The 18,248-nt window shown below is 43.0% G+C and overlaps 1 protein-coding gene across 2 annotated transcripts in view; it reads right to left on the reverse strand.

The window, feature by feature from the left end:
- HEATR6 (HEAT repeat containing 6) overlaps positions 1-17,929 on the reverse strand; it is a 28,273-nt gene extending 10,344 nt beyond the window's left edge. Inside the window, exons 1-14 of one of the 2 annotated variants that reach the window (XM_074263516.1) lie at positions 17,624-17,929; positions 15,596-15,703; positions 13,368-13,508; positions 12,626-12,741; positions 10,876-10,990; positions 9,174-9,275; positions 7,562-7,699; positions 6,494-6,789; positions 6,104-6,281; positions 4,909-5,115; positions 4,393-4,492; positions 3,071-3,426; positions 1,367-1,489; positions 722-808 (exon numbers count right to left, since the gene is read on the reverse strand). In XM_074263516.1, coding sequence (XP_074119617.1) covers positions 722-808; positions 1,367-1,489; positions 3,071-3,426; positions 4,393-4,492; positions 4,909-5,115; positions 6,104-6,281; positions 6,494-6,789; positions 7,562-7,699; positions 9,174-9,275; positions 10,876-10,990; positions 12,626-12,741; positions 13,368-13,508; positions 15,596-15,703; positions 17,624-17,830 — 2,274 coding nt within the window. In that variant the 5' untranslated portion in view covers positions 17,831-17,929. Of the gene's footprint in view, positions 1-721; positions 809-1,366; positions 1,490-3,070; positions 3,427-4,392; positions 4,493-4,908; positions 5,116-6,103; positions 6,282-6,493; positions 6,790-7,561; positions 7,700-9,173; positions 9,276-10,875; positions 10,991-12,625; positions 12,742-13,367; positions 13,509-15,595; positions 15,704-17,623 lie in introns of those variants that run through there. The other variant, XM_074263517.1, reaches the window with a different exon arrangement.
- Between the last annotated feature and the right edge of the window lie 319 nt (positions 17,930-18,248).

Consider the following 18,248-nt stretch of genomic DNA (forward strand, 5'->3'; position numbering starts at 1 on the left):
GGCTGTGTTGGAGATAAGATCCATGATTGTCTCATGAGTGGGATGCAACCAATCTTCCCCCCACCCACTTTTCCTCCCAGTCTTTGATGAAACATGCTCTAGAGTCAGGCCATAGCCCCTTGGGAGGCCTAAGCCTCCACTTTGGAGACCACTTAATGGACCCTTCTAATTCCAATTAACAAAAAAATTTTTTCTTACTTTCCAAAGAAAATATAAAATCCTTGAGGGCAGGGAATATTTTAATTTTGTTACAGAGTCGCTAATACTGAGCAGCAGGGGCTTCATAAATACTGACTGACAGACTACTCTTGAAAATTCTAAGCCTTGAACACTGACACATTCTACCATGAAGAGCACATTCAGTCTCCTCTAGGCATATTGGGTAACAATTCGTGTTTCATAGCATTTGTAGACACAACATAGTCCAATTTTTTTTTCCCTGAGGCTGGGGTTAAGTGACTTGCCCCAGGGTCACACAAACAGGAAGTGTTAAGTGTCTGAGACCAGATTTGAACTCAGTTCTTCCTGAATTCAAGGCTGGTGCTCTATCCACTGCGCCACCTAGCTGCCCCCAATTAATTCTAATTAATCTAACCACAAGTATTTATGAATCAGTGCCCAGCATTTAGCTGAGTGCTATAAGACAAAAACAATTGGAGGCCAAGTTCTGACTGAAATTCAAAGAAATGGTTAACGGCCAGATGAATAGCCATTCACTTACCAAACTGACCGGGACTCTTTGACTCGGGGCAACAATCGAGTCTGCTTTATATTGCTGGATTAAACCTGTTCCTAGCTCTTCTAAAAGCTGCCAAAAAAAAAAAAAAAATTTATCAAAGGAGACCATCAGAAATATAATCAACACATACCTGGGCTTTCTTCAAGGTTGAGGTCACACCAAACCCAACAAAAACTAATTCTATACTAATTTCATTCTTTTCTAAGGAGTTCAAGTTTCAACACAGAGCGCTCAGGTACTCAAAAAAATCTATCCATCAGCCACAAGCAATCAGCTTCCATCAATGAAATCAGTGCTCTCTGAATAGATACATAATACCATAGAGCAGAAGTATTAAATATAGGATCTGCTAACTACACTCCAAGTGTGGCCCAAATCAGATTAAAATGTTTTTGGAAAATAAAGAAAAATGCAAGAAAACATAAAGAATGTTCATTTGTATGTGATCCACAAGGTCTAGTAACCCCCATTTCACAATAAGTCTGACCCCACCATGTATTAATTTCCCTGCCTCAAACAATGTCACACAAAAACATGTTCTCAGTTACAACTACCTTTAGAAATGATCAAACTGGTGGATATCTAGGATATGGAAAAAAACAAAAGAAACAAAAGAGGAGATATTACTTTTGCACCATGAAGCTGAATGGATGGGTCCGTTTCCTCCATGCACCTGCAGGCCACCTCCCCAAGTTCCATCAAATAGCCCTGAGCCATTACAAAATAGCCTTTCACCAGAAGGGCCAGCACCTACAGGGAAAAAACATACATGAGAGCTAGTCAACCATCATAATTTGAATTCACTCTGGCTCTAGAATGTTTAATGAAACACATCCTTGGGGCCTGATGTGATGGTATAAACAGAATGTGACAGAACTTGGACAATGGCAGAAGAGAAGGGCAAATACTGCCTTGATTTTCAATAGAGAGAAAAATCTGCACACTTTGGGCCAGTGAGTTTTACTTCAGTGTCTGGGGAGTTTTTAGAACTCACCTTTTATCATCAGACATGGCTAATGAACATCCGAAGAGGGAAGTGGTGATTACAAAGAGACTACATGGCTTCCTCAAGAAGAGGTCATGTCAGACTAGGGGGAAGGGAAGGGAATAATAATCACCTATCAAGTGCCAAACCCTGTGCAATATAAGTATTACCCTTGTTTGATCCCCTCATTTCCTTTTGAATAGAAACTAGTATTAAACTAGTAGATGAGGGGAATGCAATAGATAAATATTTTACCTAAATTTCAGCAGGGCTTAAGATAACATTTCATAATATTCTTGTGAAGAGCATAGAGGAAATTGGGATTGAGTGATAATACAAACAGATGGATTTAGCACTAGTTGGATGGCCAGACCACAACCAATGGTTCCATGTCATGGTAGCAGAATTTTCTCCAGGGCAGCACCCAAGGGATCTGTGCTTGGCTTGGGAACAGCTTTAACAAGTGCGTCAATGACTTGGATAAAGACAGAGTTGCCATACTCATCAAAAATGCAGAAGACACCAAGCTGGAAGGGATCCCGGAGACCCAGAATGGCAGAATCAGGATCCAAAAAGATCCTGACAATCTAAAGCATTGGGCTGAACTTAGTAAGATGAAATTCCATGGGATAAATGTAAAATCTTGCACTTGATACTAAGATGGCACATACACATAGCAGTCATCCTGAGAAAAATGTGAGGGTTTTAAGAGCTTGCTTGCTCAGTGAGTCAGCAGTAGGATGTAAGTCTGGAACTGAATTAAGATAGTGAGAATAGGGAGGTGGGATGCCACTCTCAAAAGGCTGGCCAAGTGTGAGGTTCACTCGGTGTTGGGTCCATGGTTTATAATGGCTACTGGTTAAGTATTCAGAGCAGAATACTCTGGGAAGCTGATGGGCTTTGAGTCCATGACAAATGAGGATGAACTGAAAGCACTAGGCATGTTTAGCCAGGTGAAGAGAAGATCCCAGGTAGAACATGATAACATCTTCAGGTATCTGAAGGACTATTTGTTAAGAGATTAAACTAATACTGTTTGGTCTCTGAGGGTATCATCAGAAAGAAATGGGCAGAAGTCATAAAGAGGCAAATTTAGGTTGATATCAGGAAAAACTATTAACTTCCTAACAAGAGAGGAACAATCTGCCTTGGGAGATAGTGGGCTCTCCTTCCTAATGGGTCTCTCTCAGTGGGCCCAGGCTGCTTGCATCATATGGCTCAAGAGGGAGGTGCCCCTAGACCCTGACGCTCTGTGAGCCTGTGAATTATAACAGTCAGGAACAAGTCTGACCGATACATTGAAACGAATGGTTCTCTGTGAAAACACAAATATTAGACTCTCTCACCTGTAAGGATTCCAGTCGAACAGGAGATGGTTCATATATGTTCCCAGCTGTGCAGCTAGTATCGCTATCAGAACAGGGATCTTCTCTGGGCAGTACAACAATGGAGATGCAGAGGCGGATGAGCCAGCAGGGCTCGCCACTGGAAGCTGCCAACATATCTGTGGATTCCTCTAGAGTTTCTGCATAGGAAGCATCTCGGCGCCAATCAGAAGAGCTGAGCCACGACATGGCCGAACTATTACTACTAAGCCCAGAAGAACAAGGCTGCTGTAAAAGCAACTGCACTTCAGGCAAAGGAGCCTGAGCCGATACTATGGCCCCTAAGAGGGTCAGACTTGAGACCCGGACGTTGACATCTGTGAAAAGAAATAGTCAGAGGTGGGTGCCATGCAAACAGTCATTATAAAAACTGAGATAGAGGAAACATACCAGGAGAACAGAAATTTAAAGCAGGAATCCTTAAAGCAGTTCAACCCTTTCTATATAACTACATAAATGTTTACAGATGAGAACAAAACTTAATTCATTCCAATTGAGCTCTAATGCTAAAACTACACTTCCAAAGAGTATTTATAGTTTCTAGGTGGCCTATACAAGAGATAAGAAAGATTCAAATGTTACAATTTTTTTAAAGTAGAAAACTGGAGATCAGAATAATGAAGTTTTGTTCTTAATTACAGTGTAGAATATATCCCTAACCAAGTTATTCTGTCTCTCAGTCTGTCTTTAAAGTGAGAATCCCGTTATCCTCCACCTACCCTCAGTTAGACTCTTAATAAGAGATGTGAATAACTATATACCGACAAGCTTAGCAACTATATTATATTATAATATTATATATATATATATATATATACATATACACACATACATACATACACTACATATATTATGATATATAAATATTATAATCCCATTAATTACTTATGGATGGTTTGGGGGTAGAAATATGATTCTTTGCCAGTATCAAAGATATACAGAATGCCTTGAAGCAGCTGGGGAGTCTACAATTCCCTATTCCATTTCCTTCCATTCCAGACTCAAAGGCTTGCAAGATCAAGATGGGAGGTCCAAAGTGACATCACCTCTCCCCAAAGGCTAGAAGAAATTCTTCACAGGGGCTAAAGGTTGGGAAGAATGAACTCTGTAACCCCATCATTCCTTAGGGGATACTCTTTGAACAAGTGGTCATCTCTTTGCTTTGAGTTCATCTTACTGGGATGAGCCAATAAACGGTAAATGGCTTTGGGACCATGTTATTACTAACCTATTATCTAAACATATTGCTTACAAAGCATGCTTGAGCTGAACAGGTCACCAACCTTTATGGCGGATGTAGGGCTTTATCTGGTTCCAGACTTTAGTCAGCAGGTTGGGTTTCAGACGATTATAAGGTGCATTTGATACTAAGTTTGCTAGGCACTGTAAAGCACAGATATGAGAAAATGGCACCTCATAAGCAAGTTAATGGTTTTAATTAAGGCATCATAAACAGATAACCAGTTAACACTTTAAAAAATTCATTTATATAAAAACTGCAAAAAAAAAAAAAAAACCCAAGGACCCTAATTCTTTACATTGGAAAGACTATATATTTTAAATCAGTCCTTCGTTTGGACAATATTTAGATCTGTTTGATATATTTAAATCCCTAGAAGGAAAGAAATTTTTCCGAAAATTAAATTATAAGATACATTCACATTTGTAAATACCATTTTACTAAAAATCACCCCTCAGTTAATTTGCAGTTTGTGAATTTTCCTTACAACAATTTAAAATATCTTTTAGTCAAATTATTTTGACATGGCAAAAGTTTTCCAGGCTCACAGTTCCTTTACCTTAATTATCTGAGTAAGGGTTTGGGAGGATGATTCAGCCACCAAAGCTAACAAAAGACATCGATGTAACTCGCGAATGCTGGAAGCAATGGTCACCGAGAAGGGCGTGAAAGCCCTTCTGTGGTCACTTGTGTCTTCAGCAACGGAAAGAAACTGCTTTGAGCCATCCAAGATGGCTGATAACACTTGCAGAGCACAGGCACGAGTCTGAAATTTCAAGTTAATTAATTTGTTGATAATGAAAGCAAGTCACTTCTATTTTTCAAACTTTTTGGACTATGACTATATATGGACACCTTTTCTATCATTAATAGGGGTGCTTTAATTTAAGATTTGTTTTTTTGCAAGTTTTCTATCATCCATACGGGTTACCTCATCCAAACAAAATGATATATTACAATGTAAATTGCTTACAAGGTGATAATTAGGATCGATGTTTCTTGAGAGCAAGTCTGTCTCACCCAGAGTTTGACTCACGCCAGGACTTCTTTGCCAGTTAGTAAACATCTCCACTGTAAAACAAGTTGTTTCCTTCCTAGGTCCTACGAGCTGCTTTCCAGAAGGTAAATAGGGAGCAGCATTAAAGCATCACTCACTACTGCCTTCCTTTCATCACAGCTAGCATCAGCCCACGTAGCCTCTGTCAGGAGGAAGGGTGCATGGCGCTGCTTCAGCAAAATGATGGGTACAGGGAAGAGAGTTAGGAAAATGTAGGCTCAGATCCCACTTCAGACCCTTCTAAGCTGTGTGACCATTGGCAAGTCACTTCACTCTGCCTCCATTTCCTCACCTCAAAAATAACATGATTAAAATGTTACAGGGTTATTGTGAACACCAAATGAGTTTGTGTTTATAAAGTTCTCTGTAAACCTTAAAACACCTTAACCTTAATGCTGACTAGTATTTAGCCTCATTCAGAAAGGATATATGATTACAAGGGTACAGGCTCAGACTCGGACTGCCCCTCTCCTGGCAAGAAGCCTGGGTCTGAATTCCCAGAGACCAAGAAACAGACTACTTCGCCATCTACCTGAACCCTTGTCCTGTTTCCTTTTGAAGCCAAAAGAACAATTTTTAAGTCAGCACTCCCATTAAAACCATCGAGAGCTCTGTATTTGGATTAAGTCAATTGGGTCAGAGTGAAAGAATAAAATTTAACAACAATTTTAAAAGGTTAATAACAAAGTTCTCTTACCTTTGGAGAAGGATCTTTTAATGAAATCGTCATCAGAGACACAGACTGCGGGCTTCCTATGCCGGGGGTATCAGGGACAAAGGCAGACCAGTAGCCATAAAGAACTTTCTTCTCTATCGATTTTATTGTGGAAAGGAAACAAGCTAAAGCTCCCTGGCGGACTTTGGCTTGGTAAGATCTTGAATGAAAACAGACAAGAGGTTTTTCAATGAAACACAAGAGCCCTCACTCAAACTGGACCCTTCTACTAAAACCAAATGAAGTATGTTCAGGAACTCTGCCTTTTAAATGAACCCCAAAATTCACATGGTGATTTTATCTCAACTAAGAAAAGCCTAACTAATTCATAAAGTAGCCCAAGAGCAGACATTTCAAAACCAACTTTCAGACCTCATCTTACTCTGCAGACCACCCTCGGCATCCGAATAATCCGATTCACTACTGCTGATTCTCTTCCATGGGGAAGAACTGAGATAGGAGGAAGCTCGATCTCGGGCTGCGGGGCTGCTCCCTTCAGAGCCCCCACTTGGAGTGCTCAGGTAGGCAGAGCCCACAGCGCTCCCTTCATGGAGGGTCAGCTTTCCCAGGGCGCTAGCGGCACCGGCTCCGATCTCTCCATTCGCTTCTTTCAGTTCTTCTCCTTGATGGCCTTTCTTTTGTTTGCCTTTTGCCTTCTTCCTTTTACTCTGACAGAGAACAAATGAAAAGTCTGACACTTCCTATCTATACCCAACTTCCCCCTGTCCTCTGCACTGCAGACGTGGGGAGCACCTGAGGAGCTCCTTCCTGATCGTGACCCCAACATCCCCCAGCCCAAGGCTCCTTCATGTTCCACCACACCTCCACAGCCCACACTTCATTCATCCCTGCCTCCTATATCCTACATCTCCTTTCTCTATTATGCCTCAGAAACCAACTTTTGGGCAACACTATCTTTCCCAGCTCCCCACTCCCCACAAAAAAACCAAACCCATGCTCCCAACTGTCCTGACACTCACTAGGGAGTAATAAAGTAACTGCCTAAACAAGGTGCAAAGTGAAAGGTCTGGGCAGGAAGGATTGCTATTTAAACAGCCAGCAATCATAGACCAGAGAACATGTCACAGGATTGGATAGAAAAAAAGAGGGTTACTGGAGAGAAGGCAAGACGGAAGGTGGCAATACTGTGGAAGCAGGAGACAAGGAAACACTCAGGATCACAAGGCCCAACTTGGGAAGAAGGGTATCTTAGTGCCGCAAAAGCCATAACATGCACAGTACCCCTGAAAAGTGCCCATACTCTAAGTGATCCACCTAACCTTTTTAAACTGATTATATAAAAAGCCCACAAAGAATAAAAATCTGCTTTCATGAGGGAGTCTTCTCAGGTAAGAATGATAAAAACAAGAGAAAGTGTTTATGAACAATATATTTTACAAAATAAATCCAAATTCTAATGCAATAAAACTGCAATTATACCACTATTGGTTTTGAAGGATTTATTTCCATCGGCTCCTGTTTGAGAGGTGATCGCCCATCATACTGAGGAAGAGGAGCTGGGTATAAAACTGCAGGCATCTCTATGTTCAATCCAGGAAGCCCATGAAACATATATTTCTAAATATTAAAAAAATTTAAAAAAAAAGGAAAATCACAAAATTCAAATCTAAACAGACTAATAAGACAAACATTTTTATTGTTAAGAAAAATGGGAAGCAAATTTGCCACTTTCTCCTTTCCTCAACTTCAATAAGTTTCAATTACTAAATACAAATCTGAGAGAAATTTTTTAAAAAGACATATTATCACTAATGCAAACAAGATTAGAAGGGAAGTAACAAATTGGGAAAATATTTTTAAAAACAAAGGTTCTGACAAAGGTCTCATTTCCAAAATATATAGAGAACTGACCATAATTTATAAGAAACCGAACCATTCTCCAATTGATAAATGGTCAAAGGATATGAACAGACAATTCTCAGAGGAAGAAATTGAAACTATATCCACTCACATGAAAGAGTGTTCCAAATCACTACTGATCAGAGAAATGCAAATTAAGACAACTCTGAGATACCACTACACACCTGTCAGATTGGCTAAGATGACAGGAACAAATAATGACGAATGTTGGAGGGGATGTGGGAAAACTGGGACACTAATACATTGCTGGTGGAGTTGTGAAAGAATCCAGCCATTCTGGAGAGCAATCTGGAATTATGCCCAAAAAGTTATCAAACTGTGCATACCCTTTGACCCAGCAGCGCTACTACTGGGATTATATCCCAAAGAAATACTAAAGAGCGGAAAGAGACATACATGTGCCAAAATGTTTGTGGCAGCTCTTTTTGTTGTAGCTAGAAACTGGAAGATGAATGGATGTCCATCAGTTGGAGAATGGTTGGGTAAATTGTGGTATATGAAGGTTATGGAATATTATTGCTCGGTAAGAAATGACCAGCAGGAGGAATATAAAGAGGCCTGGAGAGACTTAAATCAACTGATGCTGAGTGAAATGAGCAGAACCAGAAGATCACTGTACACTTCAACAACAATACTGTATGGGGATGTATTCTGATGGAAGTGGAAATCTTCAACATAAAGAAGATCCAACTCACTTCCAGTTGATCAATGATGGACAGAGGTAGATACACCCAGAGAAGAAACACTGGGAGGGGAATGTAAATTGTTAGCACTAATATCTGTCTGCCCAGGTTGCATGTACCTTCGGATTCTAATGTTTATTGTGCAACAAGAAAATGATATTCACACACATGTATTGTACTTAGACTATATTGTAACACATGTAAAATGTATGGTATTGCCTGTCGTCGGGGGGAGGGAATAAGGGAGGGGGGGTAATTTGGAAAAATGAATACAAGGGATAATATTATAAAATATATATATATATATATATAATAAAAAAAAATTAAAAAAAAAAAAAAAAAAAAAAAAAAGACATATTATCATGAGCATCAGGCTCATAACCATCAGCTCCTAACCATCAATGGGTAAAAGGCTCCTAACACCACTTAAAGTTAAGAAAGGAAAGATCACAGCCATGAAAAAAAGGAACTGAGTCACACTTGCTTACCTTTAATACAGCCAGAAGAGACCCAAGCTGCTCAGTCTGTGTAAGCTTCATCTTCCCCCCATTCAGAAGGGATTGGAGACCTTTCAGTGCATTTTGTAACAACTGGGGGAAAAGGAGACTAAATTACAGGGACAGCCAAACCTTAAGCCATCTGGACACTAGGCTTCCAGAACCCTCAAGCATTCCCAACTGCACCAAATCCCAAAACAGAATTTGTAAAAAGACATCTCTGCCAGCAACACAAGAGCAGCAAACAATGACAAAGCAGCCACGGACAGCCCCAGACCTGGAAACAATAAAAAATGGTGAGAAGAGTATTATAGTCTAAGAATGCAGAAGTCTGGCTGCTAAGCTTGTGGGTACTACTCACTCCACATGCTCTTGGGCAGTGTACTGTATCGCTCTAATCCTCAGTCTCTTGCTCTCTAAAATGGGAATGATGCTACTTGCCTTTCTTCCCTCATTTTAGGTTGTTCTGAGAATCAAATGAGAGAATGTACACGCAAAAACTTTGGGAACTCTTAAGTGCAAGTGCCTGGCAGACGAAGCAGGTAGATTTTGTGTTTCTTTGTTCTAGGTCAAAGAAGCCATTCTTTGCCTTAATTGTTAGTTACCTAGCTTTAATCACTAAATGGGTGCGGCCCAGTCAAACTGAGATTTGTGGAAGACCTGAGCTTAAAAAGGCCAAGATCTCCCACTGCATCTGGGGCCATCTCCAGGCATCCTGATCTCTACCTGGCCACTGGACCCAGATGGCTCCGGAGGAGAAAGTGAGGCAGGTGACCTGGCACAGCCTACCTTACTTCAATTCACTTGTGGGTCATGGCATCACCTCGTTTTCTTCAAGAATGAAGGACAAACAACAAGGCAGTTAGTAAATGCTTCCCGAATTGGATTCCCTAAGCAGAAGGAAAAGAGCCCTGGGAATGATTAGTGCTATCTGTGCATAAGCAACCCTGAAAAGAAGAGAGTTCAAAAGAGCTAGAAAAGAGGGTGCCGGGGCAGCTAGGTGGCGCAGTAGAGAGAGCACCAGCTTTGAATTCAGGAGGACCTGAGTTCAAATCTGGTCTCAGACACTTAACACTTCCTAGCTGTGTGACCCTGGGCAAGTCACTTAACCCCAACCTCAGGAGAAAAAAAAAAAAAAAAGAGGGTGGCTTTGTGGCAGCAACTGCTTTGGATGAGGGGATGACAGAGATGAAAAGCAGCAGACCTTCTCCCAGAAAGCTAGGGGGAGAAGCTGGGCACATTGGCTTTGCTGGGGTCATCAAAGGCAAAGGCATAGGGTACCCTGTGGTCATGTTCACAAGAGAGAGAGAAAGAGAAAGAAAAAGAGAGTGAGTGTATGTATGTGTGTGTGCATATATTGTAAGTGTGTATGTTATGCGAATGTACGAATGTGTGTGTGTTTACAGAGCAAATATTGACACCAAAGTAGACAGCGGCACAATTCCAGCACCTAAACATTAACTTCTGTTATTCAGGAAACTTTCATCTAGAAGAATAGTTCCAAGCAATACTGAGCAGCCCAAGTTCTCTTATATTTTTTCAAGCTAAAATTATACATCCGCTCATAATGGCACCTTAAACAAACCAACTAGATTCTTTTCTTTACTTCCTGCATTCTGCAACTATGTGTTTCATGTATAACAGTAACTTACATTATAAGTGAGGTATTGTAGAACACTAGGTTCCTACCTACCATGCAAAATGTGATATCGTCCATACCAGAAACTTTGGAAGACTGTAAAATAGTTAAGAAAGTTTGAAAGCAGACATTTCGGTAAGGCTCATCCAAGTATGGCTGTCCTGGGACACTAAAACACAAGCAAAGGAGGCAATTCAAACTCCAGACGCTTTGAGTTGAGCTTAGAAATCACCACTAAGCATGACCCATCTCCAACCCACTGAGGAGGAGGCAGGCGAGTTACAAGGGAATTCATGAAACTCTCCACTGGGCATCTGGGGAAGGGAGAGCAGCTTGCACACTGCGGGGCCGGTGACCAGAGGAGAGCTTAAGAGATTAACAGGAGGGACGAAGATTTTGCAGTCCCAACAAGTGAATCACTAGTGAGGGGAGTTTTCAGCTATAAAGGGAAAGAAGAAGAGCAAAAGGGCCCAGGGGAATGACACGCATCTCCCTCCTTCCCATTGGTAATGGCCCAGGATCAAGCCCTGATCTTCAGTCTTCTCAAAGGCCCCTTTCACCAAGTTTGAGAAGTCTCCTCCGAACCACCCCAGGCTCTCCTGAGGTTCCCTTACCATCCTGTACTCCAGGGAACAGTACCCAGTCACAACTGCTATGAATCACTAGCCAGTTCATTAGATGGGCAATCCTGCACACCCATCTGGATGCTAGGTTGAACTATTAATCAACTTTCTCATTTTATTCCACTTTTCACGGTTTATGTTTCATCATTCCTAGTCAGAACAGGGCCCCAAGACCAGGAAAGGCGAAGACCACATTATTTGTATTACAGAAGCTCAGAAATTTAGACTTTTTATACTGGAGGGACCTGAGAGTTCACATATTTTATGGGTTCTTAATTGGAGGGAGGAGTGCATCCATGACAGATTTCAAGGGTCAGGCACCTGAGTAGAAAAAATATTATATCTCTATTTTTGCTAATCTCTCACTAAAATTTAGCCATTTCCTTCCATTTTTAAAAAGCATTCTTCAGTGAAGAGAATCACAGATTTTCCCAGACTATCCAGGAGATCCATGCCCTCCAAAAGGCTGAAAACACTCATCTGGGCCAACCCCATCAGTCTGGTGATGAGGAGACCAAAGGATAAGGAAGCAAGCAGTCGGGCTGTGATCTCAAGGTTAGCCAGGAAGGGGATTCAGGCCTCCAGGGTCTAGTGTTCCTTCTGCTTGTGACTATGGCCACAAGCCCGAGACTCTTCCCTTGCCAGATAAATGGACAGGACAACCTGAGTCACTACAGATGATACCTCTTTCCTATGTGTTGATCCAGAATGAGCTGATCAAATCCCTGAACTTTAAGTACTTTTTTTTAAGCAACATTTTATAAAAGGGAAAAACGTGGCCATAATAAATGCTAAAGAATGACAAAGGAGTTTCAAATGCCTAACGGAGCCTTTTCAGACTTACAAATCATTCCTTGTATATTAAAAGCTATAATAAAAAAAAATAAATCATTCCATTTTAGGCCAGGCAAATAGAAAAGGCTGTAGTTTTCAATATTTCTTTATTAACTGGGCACCTAGAGGGAAGATGGATTTTCTATGACATGGCGATTTCAAAAAAATGTCCTCATATGGCAGTCTTATAAGCAAAATAGAAAAATAGGAAAACCAGTCTCCTGTGAAATACACACTGTTAGGGTACTTCACAGATGCCATAACTAAGTAGGAAACTACCTTAACTTCAGAAAGGCTCTACTCCCCAAAATGGGCCCTGGGCCCCATCTCCTATTTGACCCTCTTACCTGAGACATATGTTTGCCATACAGTGCACTGCAGCTCTTCTGAGATCAGGGTCCGACTGGCTGGGATCGCTCAACTTCATCAAGATTCCAGTCTCCCCGAGCAAGTCTGGAAGGTACTAGGACAAATACAGCAGTCAGAGGTAACCCAAGAGAACTGAGAGGGAAGGACTCTGACTCAAAGAAAGTTCTCTTTCTTTCTCTTTTCCTTGGGTGAGAAGTAAGTGGGGCAGGGAGCGGGGAAGTGTACAAAAAGGCACTTGGGCACTGCAGGACCTCCCGCTACATGTGTCTTACACATGACAAAGCTAAGACACATCAATGTAGCATTCAGGACCACTAGAAATACAAAGTGCTTAGATCATCAAGAATAGAAGTTCTAGCAGAAATTCTCTCATCACAACTACATCTAAGGGAGGGCCTGCAGGTCAGCAGGGAAGCTCCAAGTTATGCCCATGGGGCCACAGACCACAGTAGGTCCAGCAGATGCAAGGGAGAGGTGCTCATACCGTGACCAAGATCCTTACAACACTGGGCAACTTTATGAGGCCAAAAGGGCCTTGGGGGAAAAATGAGAGCCTTTAGGCAGTAATGCCTAAGGTAAAGTAAAGACCAGGGCTACAAACCACTAAGAACCAGTTCTTCATGATTTCTATAGAACAGTTAAGAAGAAGTGAAGGGGAACTATGGGAAGAATCTCCTCCTTCCCTCTTGGTAGTGAAAGAAGAAAAGAAATACAAATTACCTTCTGACATTTGGGGCCATTGTAGTAAACCAGAGCAGACAAGGCCTGAAGAATTTCCATGTGTGTCCAGGAACTACATTGTTGAAAAGCAGAGATTGTGTATGCCAAAAGGAAATCCAGATTCTGTTCATCAACAATCACCTACCCCCAGGGAGAAAAAAGACAGGTACGTCCAACTTTGAAAACTATTTCCATTCTAAATATTATGTTAATAACACTTACCCACATACATCTTTGTGTGTGTGTGTCTCTATTTCTTACATTATATATACATATTCCAATGAACGTTGTCAGTTCAAGTGCCCAGGCCATAGTAGGTACTCAATCAAAAAGCTGTGAACAAGTCTTTACTATGTGACTGGTAGGATACCAGGCTTAGAGACCACACCAATGAAATTTAAGATATAGTTCCTACTTTCTACGGGGATTAACAATTCTATGACTATACTTGAAATAACTAGATCCTGCTCTCAAAGCATTACTTGCACCATCCCTTCCTTCCTACTCTTGCCAATTATTAGTCCCTGGATGAGCCTAACACAGTCTCTTCACTTTTTCTATTCTGTATCTTGTAGTATCATTTTGTATGTGGAAGGACAGCACTGCTTACAGTTCTCACTAGGTCTACCCCCATTTGACTCGGGGATCTTGAAAGCAAAGATTATTTTCTCCTCTTTGCATTCCTAGCATCTAGCACAATGCCTTGGACAAAGCAGGTGCTTACTATGTCTGTTTAATTAAAATATTTTTAGACAAGACCTGTGAATTCATTGAAATGACTTTGATTGAATGTGAGAAAAACTATAAGCCAGAGGCAAATGCATGGATTAGATGTGCCACAGGACATCGGGATCCTTTTCAATTGACCAGGGCTACAGATATGATGCTCCATCTGTAGCAAAGGGTCAAACCCCAAATAGAAGAAGTCCCCAAAGTCTTAGACTCTGGGACACTGTAGACACTGCCTAATGTAGTTTCCCATCAGTATTAAAATCAGAGGTGGGTATAGTGAAGAGGACCGGCCTCAAAGTGGGCAAGACCTAGGTGATATATCTGATATTCCAGCCAAACGACTCTGGCCAAGTCACTCACCTTTCAGCACCCTGAGCCTGCATCTAGCGCCTCTAGATCTTTCAGGCTGCTGAGCCTTCACACGTGCTGACTCCTCTGATCGTCACGAGCCTGTGAAGTTGGCCCTCTCATCCCCATCTTACTCACAGAGAAATGAGCACAAAGAACTGCCTCCCAGTCCGGAGCCAGGAAGGTGACAAGCACATTGGGAGCTCCCTCTGCCAATCAAATTATAATTCTAGTCCTCAACCTAGGAAAATCTTCCTTTGACTGCAATCTAATTTCTTCTGGGATGTTCACATCCACATAAGGGGATATATGTCGAGAACAATTCATTTTGGAACATCTTTAAGAATCATCTCACTTGATAACAGCCTTACTGCACTTTGCATTAAAATGTATTTAGCAATTTGTAAAAAATATTGGAGAAAAGAGGAAAGTCTTGATATAAATGGGCTAGAAAAAGGTAAGCAGAATAAAATAACTCCTTTTAATCATGTAGGAAAAACATAAGTGTCCCAAGAAGTCCTGTATTTTACATAGATCACAGATTTAGAACTGGAAGGGATTGGAAAAGTCATCAAGTCTAAACTCCTTATTCTACAGCTGAGGAAAGTGGTTACAGAGGGTGAAGTAGCCTGCCTAGAGTTCTATGCCTCCTACGATCTGGGAGAGCTGTTTTGAACTCAGATCTTTTGACAGAGTCAGATGCTGCATCTCCCATTCCACAGTGTCTCCTAGATCCGAATTAGCCACATTCCTTCCCCCAACAAAAACTAAACCACCCAACAGCAGCCAAGCAGGAAGATACAACTAACTAGACAAGGGATGAAGAAAAAAATCCACATTTCAGATAATTCTGTGGCTTTTCTGGGTCAGAGAAGAAATCTGATGCAGCAAGCCAAGGGAGGCTTTTGCAGTCGGAGAACCAGGTTCAGAAATTGCTTCTGATATTTATTTGTAATGTCCTCATGGACAAGTCATCTGTTACTTAGCTTCACCAAGACCCTTAAAATCTGCCTCCTAAGTGAGAGAACTGGGCGGGCTGAGTTAGTAACAGAGGCCGCCACATCCAAGAAATCACAGAAGAATCTTTGAGGGAGGTTGCGATGAAAGAAGCATTTTCTTCCCCAAATCCAAACCTGGGGTGTTCTCACCTGTAATCTGTTAAGTAGATGGTGAATGAGCTGAGAAACCTTGCTGACTAGATGTTCCTGATTAAGATGGACTAATCGACAGGCCTGGACCAGTAAAGCACTGACATCCTACAAAAAGCAATGAGAACAATAATAAACACAGCAGCAAATTCCATTTGTCCAATTCAAACCCCTAAAACAAAGTACATCAGAGCTGAAACGAGCTTTCCAAAATGGGAAAAAGGATTAAAAAAAAAAAAAAAAGGGCAATGGAGACATATCATAATATGGAAGAAAAAAGTAATAGCACAAAATACAGCAGGACAGAAAGAACATGAGACCAAGGCTGTGGAAGGACAGGCGAGGTTAGACCCCCTGTTGGTTAATGTGAATACGTGCATTAGTAGATGTGTGTACATGTGTAAATATAGGCTGTATGATACAGGTTTATAAATACATATGCATGCTATGAATCCACATGGGCACGCACGTAGTATATATGTGTGTGCTTGACGTGTTGTCACATGTAATGCATGCTGTGTGCACTTACAGACCTGTACAGATATACATACTATATATATACAAATCTACAAATGTGTACATAGATGTGTAGTGTACGCATGTATAGAAATAAAGCTATGTGGGTATATGCGTGTACTATGTGGTACACAATGATCAATCCATACACACATTTGAGTACAGATTGCAGTATACCTGTGTCCAAGGTGTACCTATGTATATGTATGTGCACACATGCAAACTAGGAGTCTGTCCAGACTTTAACCTAGTTCTGAACTTTGTGTCATGCCCCCTTAACCCGTCTGCTGAATGTTTTGAACTGCACAAAATAATACCCAGAGGATATAAAGAAAACCAGTTACAGTGAAATAAGGATGTATTTTTTTCCTCCCTTCAAGTTCTCCGATTCCCTGTGGATTCGGGGACTACATAAAGCCTTGGTGCGGAGAACTGAGGCCCGAAGAAAAGTTAACATTCTATGATTCTGACTTCAGACCCCAAACCCCCTCCCCTGGAGAGCTTGGAAACAGCGCCCTTCTATCTTAGGCTAGGTTAGAGTCGGAGTCATAGTTTAAGGTTAAGTTGGAGTCCAGAGGCCTTCGGGGTTGGGGTTAGATGGGGGTCAGGGGCCTTTGAAGGTTAAGGTTCTGCACCAAAGCAGCAGGATTCCTTGTGCCTGGGTTACAGACGCTCCTAGAGTGTTTATGACTGTCCCTCCCATCCCCCACCAGGCCTGGACCCAGTAGTTGCTTAATAAAGCGACCATGAACTGAGGTAACAGAAAAGTTTGCGTCCTCCTGAGAAGATCGAGGAAATGAGCAAAACTGGACTTCGGGAGCGGGAGGTCACAACGGATAAGCGGGAGGGCGGCTTCTCTGCCAAGTCCCTGACCTCCAGCAGTCAGTCAGCCAGCAAGAATCCAGCAAGCGCCTACTGTGTGCGGGACGCAAAGAAAGGCGGAAAACAGCGCCCGCCCTTGAGGAGGCTCACAGGAGAAAACAGGTAGACACTAGGGATTTTAGCAGGTCCTTGAAAGAGGCCGGGGAGCCTCAGTTTACCCATTAGTAAAATGGGCGAGGGGAGCGTTCTAGAGGGTTCTGGACGTCCTTTTCTAGCTATGACCGGGTCAGCAACCACAGCCTAGAGGAAACTTTTAGGGCGAGGCTTGGAAGTCAGTTGAGCCCTAGGTTCGAATCCCAAACCAGGGCGGGGGCCGTGGGGGGGTGGGGGGTCCCCTCCCCATCTGCCGAATTGGGGACCGAGGCGCCGGGAGGGTCCGTCCCCCGGGGAGGGAGACTGCCCCCGGTGGGCGCGTCGGGAGGTCCGCACCCCCGGGATGGGCTCGGCGCTGAGTGCTGGGGGCCAGCAGGACCGTTGGGATCGACGTTGGGGCGGTTTCTAGAGGGCTAAGCCAGGAAACCGTCGCAACGGAAGCGAGGGGGACAGAGCCCCGGAGGGGTGGGTGGGGGCTCGGGCCGCCCCCCGCTGCCTCCCCGGCCGCGCCCCGCTTCTCCGGCCGCCCCCCTCTACCTCCGCCGTGACTCCCCCGCCGCCCTCGCTGTAGTTCTCGGAGATGAGCTGGTCGAAGAGAAGGTGGATCTCGGTGCGGGCGGAGCTGCTGTCCGCGGGGCGCAGCGAGCCCAGGCGGGCAGACAGGCGGCGGAATCCGCTCCCGGGGCCCGGCGGCGGCTCCCGAGCCCCACACACCGGAGCCCCGGCCACCTGCACCGCCGCCATCTTTCTCCCCCCGCCCTCCGCCCCTCTCTATGGCAACGGGCGAGCACTTCCGGGGGCACGTGTCCCCGCCGCCGCCCTGGAGCGCGCCGTGTCCATAACAACGGAACGCCACGGAGGGCGACCCGGAAGTGCCTCTGAGGTGACGGGGCTCCCAGAGCCTGGTGGAACCACAGAGAAGCTGCATTCCCTCGCTCCCTCGTGCGTTTGGGACAACCCTTGGAGTCTGTCCGTCAGTCTACTAGTGTTTATTAACCGCCTACTATGTGCCAGGCTCGGAAGAGCCTTGTCCCTTTCAGTTTCCTTTTTAATCGTCTCTGATTACGTTTCCTTATAGTGTATGTTCCAAATCTTCAAACGCCTCATCTCTAAAACCGAACCATTAGTAATTAAAACCATTTCAATAAACATTTATTAAGCT

The sequence above is a fragment of the Sminthopsis crassicaudata genome, chromosome 4 (assembly GCF_048593235.1).
Source record: "Sminthopsis crassicaudata isolate SCR6 chromosome 4, ASM4859323v1, whole genome shotgun sequence".
Classification (NCBI taxonomy): Eukaryota; Metazoa; Chordata; class Mammalia; order Dasyuromorphia; family Dasyuridae; genus Sminthopsis; species Sminthopsis crassicaudata.